This window comes from Nesoenas mayeri (genome assembly GCF_963082525.1).
Source record: "Nesoenas mayeri genome assembly, chromosome: 1".
Taxonomy (NCBI): Eukaryota; Metazoa; Chordata; class Aves; order Columbiformes; family Columbidae; genus Nesoenas; species Nesoenas mayeri.
Genome location: NC_137541.1, coordinates 138262136 through 138272002, shown reverse-complemented (window position 1 = coordinate 138272002; position 9867 = coordinate 138262136). Strand labels below are relative to the sequence as shown.

At 44.8% G+C, this 9867-nt stretch overlaps 1 protein-coding gene across 1 annotated transcript; it reads left to right on the top strand.

Moving 5' to 3' along the window:
• Positions 1 to 1661: 1661 nt before the first annotated feature.
• UPK1B (uroplakin 1B) lies at positions 1662 to 6945 on the top strand (the record flags this gene model as incomplete). Its single annotated transcript, XM_080357902.1, has 7 exons — positions 1662 to 1742; positions 2276 to 2476; positions 3952 to 4026; positions 4737 to 4859; positions 5149 to 5328; positions 6174 to 6257; positions 6895 to 6945. Exons 1-7 carry the CDS (start codon positions 1674 to 1676, stop codon positions 6943 to 6945), a joined length of 783 nt encoding a protein of 260 aa, XP_080214028.1. The 5' UTR covers positions 1662 to 1673.
• Positions 6946 to 9867: the final 2922 nt, after the last annotated feature.

The following is a 9867-nucleotide window of genomic DNA, read 5'->3' as shown; positions in this document are numbered from 1 at the left end:
GCCAGGCAGTGGTCTCTACAACTTTCAGATGAGTAGAGGACCAGTGTCCATCTCAAGTTTGACAGACTCTGCAGTATTGTATTGCAGACCATATGTGGCCAAACGTTGCTCAGACACAGATCTGACCTGTGAGGCAGTTTTATGTGGCCCCTGGGCATGCTGGTTGGTCAACAAGTTTGGTAGGGACTGAGATTCACGTTGACCTCATGAGCCTGCCATTTTCAAGTACAGAGCCATACAGCTTCAGATGTATTGGGCTGGCCTCCAACCAAACGACTGAGAACAAGAATGTTTTCTTACCATGGAAATAATGGCCATCCCCACTCACACTATCACGTATAAATACTTAAGCGCTCTGCTGCTGATATAATGGTGAGACCACCAGATATCTCTCCATGCCCAAACCTCACACTGCTACAGAAAGGGTAGTAACAAATTCTGGTTTCCCCTCTGTCACTGTTGAAAGTCCTGCCTATCTTAAAAGGGCAGCTGTTGAGGAGGTTGAAGGTGGCCTTTTTGGAGAGCTCGCACAATGATCTCTTCCTCAAGAAACTTCACTTAATTGACACCTATGTCTCATCTTATTTTCCAACAGCATCTTTGAAGAATCCCAAAGTCAGTAACCCCAGCAAGAGAAGGCACTAGTGCAGGTACTCTGGCAGAAGAGGGATGTTCAAGCTGCTTTTCCTCTTGTCTGCTCAAGCTGAGCCCACTTCAGCCTCTCTTTTGCAGCTTGTATTTCCTTAACCATCCAGCAAATGCAGCTGTCCAGGGTTTGGGTATTTTTTCCCTCCCCCTCTCCATGCACACATGCACTCCATCCCTTTGAAAGAAGGAGCCCGTTGGTGCTGGTATCTGGGCTTGTTTCTCCAAGAGGTCTCACACCTCTGACTAGTGCCTCTATGCCGCTCCTTCTGGAAGGGGATGAATTCGACACGGGGCACCTGGCCTCAGCCTGCAGGATATAGCGCTCTCAGGAATTTGGGGGGAATGCTACTTGGCCCAGCTCCCATAAGCCAGCTGCAGCCTGAGCTGCTCCCTCCCTCCCCCGCACCTGACTGGGAATGGGGGGCCCATCTCCAGTTCTCAGCATGGGTGGGAGATGAGACTATCCTTAGCAAGGTGGTGCCAAGCCATGCACCATAGGTATGTGTGTGGGATACGGCTAAAGCACCATAGTTACCAGTTTGGTCCCATGGTAGTGCTGGCCAAAATGAAACAGCCAGTGGGATAGATAACAGACCCTCGGGTGAAGCTGGTTCCTTTGGCAGAGGAACAAAGTGAGAGCACTGAACTTGTCCCCTGTCCATTTGGGTGTAGCTGGTGTTTCTAGCCAGGTGGGAATGCAATGCCATGAGATGAGGTTTGCATGGGTGCTGTCGAGATGATGGAAACCCCAGCCAAAAGGGAACCAAAGACACTGGCTGCCCCCAGAGTGCTCTCAATCTTCTGTAGTTCAAGTATCAGGAAGAGTTTGAGTTACCCATTTCACACCTAAGGAAGTTTCTTCTCTGAAACTACTATGAAGCAAGGGGTGGGAGATGTACAGACAGGCTGGCAGGTTCTGTCTATCCTTCTCCTCAGGGATAATCTCTGTTTCTGAGTGAAGCCTACTGTACTGATCTAACTGAAGACTGTCTTTGACTTTTCCCAGGTTGCATGAAGAATTAAAGATGGCAAAAAGTGATGATGGCATACGCATCTTGCAGGGTCTATTAGTCTTTGGCAATGTGGTCATTGGGGTAAGTGAAGTGGGACAAGCGTGGATGGAGGCTTTCTTCCATATCACACACCTTAAAACAGCAGTTCCTAGCCACGAAATCTCTCTTCATGTGTGAAGTCTACATATAAATAAAGTGTGAGAAGAGATGTAAAGGAGACCTGTGCTAGCTTGAGTGGGGAGAGGACAGCAAGGGACAGCAAGGGCTGATCCACAAGACCAACATGAATTCTAAAGGAATAGCCCTTGCTGCTGACCAATGTATTTCCAGCTGCCTCCCTCCATATACTGAAGGGAAAGGTTGTGTTAATTCTTCCTTAACATCGTCAGTTTCTAAGCCTGACCAAAATAGGTCTAGGCTAGGTGAGTTCTGCCTGCAGTTCTGTGAAGACATAATACAAGGGATTGCAGAGTTGGGCAGAGGAGGAGTTGAATAGTTCCTGTTTGGCAGTAAACTGAATTTAATGAAATGAAAGCACTCTCCACCTTTTTCTGTCTCTGTTTTTTCTTTGTGGAATCTTTATCTAATGGATTTCCTGAACTTGTGCTTCTCAGATGTGCGGCATTGCCCTGACAGCAGAGTGCATCTTCTTTGTGTCCGATCCCCATGGTCTCTACCCTCTGTTGGAAGCCACAGAAAACGATGACATCTACGCTGCTGCCTGGATTGGCATCTTTGTTGGCTTTGCACTCTTTGCTCTGTCTATCCTTGGTATCATTGGAGTCATTAAGTCCAACAGGACCTTGCTGCTCGTGGTAAGTGTAGCAAAGTTTGCCCACCTATTGCTGTCAAACTGAGAAAAAAATGCTGCCTTAGCTTCCCTGCTCACCTTGAGAGTCACCCCCTGAGCAAAGACAGCTTTTATTAGTGACAAGGAGCCAAAGGCTCTTCTTGTTCATGGCTGTAGTGTCCCACAAGGTGAGGGAATTAATGGTGATAGCCACAGCAGAGGTTAAGCTGACCTTGCCCTGAAGCAATGTAGAAGTACTTGTGCAATCAGATGTAACTGGGATGTGGTTTAAATCCTTGTTCCTCCTCATCCCTTACTGCCTTTCAGCTGTCATATACCATTCAGTTTAGGAGCTGATATGCAACGATTTCTGTACAAGGCACTAGTATATGTTTGTATACCAAATATGGGTGCAATCGAGAACATTAGACATCAGCAGGCAGGCAGAAATTACAAGGGTGGGGACAGAGAGCTTTGGATTAGCCAAGGACAATGTTAAGATGTGAACAAATCTCTGTACAATTTCTTACTCAGTCCTTTAGATTGGCAGTGACAAAACTTAATTGGTGCTTGCATTAAAGAAGGGTAGAGTTGAAAGCTCTGGAATCATCTCTCTCTTGGATTAATGTGGGAGGGCAGAGTATATTTTTAAACAAGAGACACTTAGAGATTTGAACTCTTGTGCCAGGGAATTTGCCAGCAAACAGCTGAGGGAAGAGAATTCCTTAACTCTGAATTTTGGTGTCTTGGCTGAAACCTAAGTCTGCAGTACAGGGGATAAGAGAGAGTGTGAGGGGCAGAAGCTGGGGTAAGGAGGAAACAAATGCCTTGAATCTAAGAACAACATTACAAAATGTGGGAGGAGAAAGACACATGAGAACTCCAAAGGTAATATGGGAAAAGTTAAAGGGATTGTGCTGAGAAGGGAAGAAAAACAGTGAAATAGGCTATGAGAGGTGATCCTCAGGATCTCTTCTCATGAAGGATCTTTGCTCACAATGTAGGAGTGCTGAGGAAATCTGATGATGCAAAATTGAGAGGATCTGAATTACATCCTAAATTGCACCTTCTGTTTCCCCAAAGTGCAAGCTTTCCTGCTAGGAATGAACAGTTTCTTGCTGAAATGCTCTTAGCTGGTAAGTGGAAGAGGGAGACATGGCACAAGTGTAAGTTGCCAGTGGGATGCAACAAAGAAAAGGGCAGATGTTACTCTAGGACGTACCAGGCAAACTGTTTTCCATAGAGGCAGGGTGCTATCAGTGCCATGAGGTTTTGATGAACTCTTGTCTGTGAGAACAGTTCCAGTCATATACGTTCAAGATACCATATTGCAAACTGAAACAAGCACAGGGAAGGGCTACATGAATTTTCAGGGGCATGGAGAACACTTAGGAGACTGGGACAGCCTGACCTTCTTTGGCTTGAGGAGGGTTTCAGGCTTAATCTTGAAAAAAATTGCCGGTTTCTCCAAGAGCTAACTCTGCTGTCTGTCACCCACAGTATATTATTCTGATGCTGATCACTTATGCATTTGAAATGGCTTCTTGCATCACAGCAGCAACTCAGCGAGACTTTGTGAGTATTTCTTTCCTTGTATATTCACGCAACAGTGCTGGGAAACATTGCACTTCTGGGGCACATGGTGGTCCTGTTCAGTGTAGTAAGTGGCCTGTGTGGTGGTGCAGTATAATCTCAAACAAGTACTGCTCAGTTAGAATAAAACCCCACATGTTCTTTTTAACATAGTTTTTCTATTTTCAACATTTAAAAATGTTTACAAGCTTGTAGTCAAGCAAATAATAGCGTAGGTTAGCTGAGTCATCAATACAGTGCTTAGTCCTTCAGCTACAGACTGATTAATCTATCATGGATGCAGAAGACAAATCTTCAGCATTGCCCCAGGCAGTGTTACTAGTGAGGGAAAGGTTACATGAGTTATTGGAGATATTGGTAGTATGGGAAATGACTTGTGGTGCTTTAGTTCCAAGCAGCATATCAAACCTAACCGATAGCTTCTGCACATCTCCTGTGAACTGACATCTGGTAGATCCTGCTTAAGAGTCATGCTCAAGATTTATACCTTTTTTCTCCTGCTCCTCAAATCTTGCTCTTTATTCTCCCATGCATAAAACTGGGGGAGAGGCAGCATTCCTGTTCTCCTGCAGGACAGTGAAACAAGCAAACAAACCCATCCCAAATAACCTCTTATTTGTTTTACATGACCACTTATTACCACAGTTCCCACATTCTTCTCTGTTCTTTTATTTTTATTTTTTTTTCTGTAGCTCACTCCGAATCTCTTCCTAAAGCAAATGTTGGAGAGGTATCAGAAGTCAGAGACAGACAATAACAATGACAATTCGATGACTAAAAGGGTTACAGAGACATGGGATAAACTCATGCTTCAGGTAATAACAACACTGAAAACTCTCACTAATTACTAAATGCTCTGCAGCCCTGGAATTTCAAGTCCCCCTTGGTAATAAAGAGGACAGCATCTGCCTTGAACCTTAGAGAAAGTCCTGCCACACTCCCTGTTTTGATCATTTATCAGATGGCAGACTGTCAAAGGCAGGCACTCCAAAAATCTCTTCCATAAATCTTTGGTTAATACCCAACCAGCCATGTGCAGGGTCCAGTTGTGTGTAGGGCCATGACCTGCGCTCATAAAGACCATTCCTTTCTCTCACCCTGCAGAACCAGTGCTGTGGGGTGCAGGGCCCCTCCGACTGGCAGGAGTACACGTCCGCTTTCCGTGACACGCACAACGATGCCGACTTCCCTTGGCCGCGCAATTGCTGTGTCCTGGATGCTCGAGGGTCTCCCGTCAACCTCGACGGCTGCAAGCTGGGAGTCCAAGGCTACTATAACAGCAACGTAAGATCCTCTCTGTTTTTTCTAGTTAACATATGCTGGTCAAAAGCGCCTTTCTGAAAGGGAAGAAAACAGTGAATAGCCTTCATCCCCTGCTGTAAGCTGCAGGTATTCAAAAACTTCCTGGAGGAGAAGCAATGTCTATAGAGTCCTGGTCATGTTGGTGAACACAGGACGGGTTGTGATAAGGTTTTCCTGATGGAGAGACCACTGTTAAGAAAACTCTCCCAATGCCATCATTCATAAGATGTGGCATCTCCAACATGTAGATGGATAGAAGCTAAATCAAACTTAGCCCAAAGATGAGTGCATATAATATGAGCAAGCAAGTTGACAGTTTCCCTCCTCAAGGTAGAGCTTTGCAAGAGACCAGTTTGTCCTGTTTAAACAGATTACTGGGTCATGAGCATCAGCTGCCTCACTGGCAAGCATTTCTTGGTGTCCAATCTTCCAAATTTGCCTGCAGCTTCTTGCTTCTGGAGGTCGACTCTATTGGCTGTGGTTATATACACACGCTTGGCAAGTGGATGGCATAGGAAGTTGTCCTTGAAGTGTCCTAGATGGGTCCACTTTGTATTTGGAGCTAGAAACAGAAATATTTGGCAAGTAGATGGCACAAGAAGTTGTTCTTGAAATGTCAGAGGTGGGTCTACTTTGTATTTGGAGCTAGAAACAGGTAGGCTGTCTACAAGTTGTCAATAAGCAGTGTAGCTCTGGTTTGTCTTCTTGAGACCCTCTGAAATACCTAAATTGCAATCCCACCTCAGTCTCTCTCTGAGACAGTTAAGCTTGTAGCCTAGGGATACAAGCTCAAAGCTAGTGTTGATTCACTCACGGTTGTCTTACAGGGTTGTTATGATGTTATTTCTGGGCCAATGAACACACATGCCTGGGGTGTTGCCTGGTTTGGTTTTGCCATCCTCTGCTGGACTGTGAGTACTTAATATTTGCCTTTATTTCCTCTTCTCTTTTTTTGCTACTCCACACCCAGCTGGGTGGAGGTGGATGACAGGACTGACGCATTTCGTTTAAAATGTCTGTACATTATAGTTATTCATTCATCACCAATCTGCCTGTAGCCTGTTGCACTAACAGAGCTGCATTTACAAGTTGCCTTCCATTCTGGCTTCCACAGGTGAGGAGCTGGGTGGCCTTCCAGCCTGCCATGGCCTGCTGCCATCTCAGCAATACAACACAGCAAACGCAGCTTGCAGATGGTTGTTTGTGAAGGGTGTTGGATCATCTAAGCAGTAATCATGACAGATAGTTCAGTTTTTAGTTTGAAGACTTTGTATGAGTGTTTTAAGTATTCAGGGTTCAGCAGCTTCATGACAGATAATCCCTAGCGAGCTGAGTGATCCAGTCAAATAGTTATGGCTGCACACATTTTCTTTATTCACTGTGAAGTTTCTGTGCAGATATAAAGCTTTAAGCTTTCTCTGCCTGAACGGACTTCAATTATCACCAATTTTTGTTGCTCTTTCCTAGCAGTAGGACTAAATAATGCTGGGGGAGAAGTGGGGAGGAGGAAATGGGGAGCAGAGAAACCTAATAGTCTTGTTGTTTCAGTTCTGCGTCCTCCTTGGTACCATGTTCTACTGGAGCAGAATTGAATACTGATGGCCCAGTGTCCTCAGCGCTGTCGTGAAGCACCATGTGAAACTGCATTTGTTCATCTCCTGTTCCATCCTCCTTGTGCCATGGAGGATTTCAAGTTTTCCCACTACCTCTCCCATATATACTTTTGCCCCTTCAAAAACTTGACACACACAGCTGATGACTACAGGAAAGAATCTTCTCCTTGGCCCCTCATTCTGAAGCCTTCATGCGTCCCAGCTGAGGCACAATCCTTCTATCGCTATGCAAGCAGTCCTTGGAGCATAAGGTGTGATCTGATTTGTTCTGTGATGACATCAGAAAAGAAAATGTCCATATATGCTTGCTTCAGAAAAATTTCTCTCTAAAACTAGGTTGAATTAAAATCCTAACACTAAAGGCTCCAGCAAGGGCTATGTGAGCAAAACTGTAACCTCCTGTGACCAATAAAGACAGATGCTGGAAGGGAGAAGACTACAGACCTCTCTAATATATGTTATTGTTCAATTCTGTTCTGGTGTCTGTCATGCCTTGCCTTAGAATAAGGCAGATTCTCTAAGAGTTTAAGTGTGTCAGCAGTAAAGATATGTCACAGATAAAAAGCCTGTTGCTAGTCAAGCCCAATAAAAGGCTAGCTCACTCCGGAGCAACATGCTGCCTATATTCAAGCCTACCTCCTGTCACTGATGAAAATACTGCATGTGCTCCTACCTTCAGAAGTGCCAGTCCAGAAAAAACTCTTCTTGCTAACATGCGGCTCCTTCAAAAAGCTGTTACATACTTCACAAAAGATTTCACACATCTACGGGCTAGAATTTGTGCAGAATACAAGGGGTTCTGTGCTGCACTTGGCTTTGCAACAGTGCCTGCCCCACAGCCCTAGATTACTATGCTTCTTGCTTCTGCTACCTGCATGTATATGATCACGTCCACTGTGTACTCCCCTCCCAAATCACCACATCAGGTGGGACAAACAGCCAATAATGGCAACGAGTAACTCTTGCGAAAAATGCAAGCAAGGAGCTAACTGAACCAAATCCAGACCTTGCATCAGCAGTTACAGTTCTTACTCAGTTCAATACAGGCTGTTTACTTTGGCCCACACTGATCTGGTGTCTTTCCTAGTCAACGCTCCAGCAGTTTCATGTGTCATGTGAAATATGCTCCTGTATAAAGTATTTTAAGGCAAAGCCTCCCTCCTAAGGCATACTGGTTCAGGTCCCAACACTTGCCAGCTGCCCTGATTCTTTGTTTTTGTATATTCACCAAAATATTAATTAAAAAGAAGTAGAAGTGATTTTTTTTTTTGTGATCAAATTGTGTATTTGGGAAGGGGAATTGATAAAGGTTTGTACCTGGGCCATCTGTGGCAGTGCGAAGGCAGGGTTTAAAGTCCTGGAACTCTGTCCTGAAGATCAGAGTGCAAAGCACCATTATGCATGGTGCTATAGAAACTCTGTAGCTGAACAGTCCCTTGCCAGGGTGCTGGAGGACAGAAAGAGGCAGCTATGAGAGTGAATAACTTGGGGAAGAAATGGGTCCCGGCAACACAGAAGGGCTTTTCTGTATGAGTGTGCCTTCAGAAAGGAAAATCCCCATAGATCAGCCACTCCTCTGGTTCAGTGGGATGGTGACTGTCTTGGAGACCCTGGATTCAGAAATTTTCATAACTAAATCAGTCTTCAGAACATTTTTGTGAGACTCAAGGCATGGATAGACTATGCAGACTGTGTTTGTTAGTGGTCTTGATTTGTTTTTGAAATGCGGGAGGGGGAGTTTGGTGGTAGGGCTTTTGTGTGTGTGCATGTTGCTCAAAGCTACAGTAATACCTAAATCTAGAGAAATCTAAGGAGAATCAGTGTCTGCCTAAGTTAGGCAGCAATAGCAAAGACTGGGTTCCCTGCCGCTTGCCATGCTGCTTGCTGCTTGCAAATCCCTGCCAACAGTAACAGCAGACAGGAGAGAAACGGGGGAGGAAAGACAGTGCAGGCACACAGCCTCTCTCCTTGCCTGGCCAAACCCCTCCAAAAACTCCCCTGTCATGGCAGCCTTCATGGATAGCTGCACCCCTTCAGAAAGATCTCTTGCTCAAGTCATGTCTGAAACAACTGGCTGTGGGACTTTCCTGAGACTAGCAAGGCCTTCTGTATATGGAAGTGGCTGGAGTTGTGGCCTGAAGAAAATTTAGGACCACAGAAGTAAGTAATGTCAAATATTATTTTCTTTCTCTGGTCTTTTGCTTCAGACCCAGAGGTCTCTTCCTTCTTGCTGTATCTAAATGTGGTGTGATTGTAGCACTGTGCTCAATATAGGGAAAAAGTTGCAGGAACTGAGACTACTCTGAAGAAACTATTGCAGTATTAACTGCTCCAACCAGTTGCAAATTATAACATTGACCTATTGCATAAATGGCAACTGAAACCAATTAAGCTTGGGTTTTTCAAATTTTCTTTCAGCTTCTTAAGCCTGTCCCTCACGTTGCAGTTTATGGTTTATGTTTTAAAAAAATAAAAGGTGTAATGGACAAGTGATCCAGGCAATGGTAGATCTATGCAGAAGTGCCAAGCATGTCACAGTGCAACCAGAAAAACCCAGCTTTATCCACCTGAACTAAAGAGGAAGAAGACTGAACTGAGGGCAGAATGATGTTGAGCAGGCTCATTAAAAATCCTGCACAGCTTTTTCTGGTTTTTCAGCTTCTGAAGGTTGATTCCAATCTCTGCAAGTTCCCTACCTGGGATGCCAGAGGAGGGTGAGGAAGCGATGAAGACCATGACAGGAATAGTGGTGAATGGGTTTATGTGTTGGATGAGGCTTTTAAAGAAATCCTGGTCATTCTCAGCTATTTGGATTGCTGGCTGAAGGGTATGGATGTATGTGGCATTCAGAGCAGGGTATATGCACAGATGAAGAAAAGAATTCTCCATGTAGAAACTGTGTTGTTTG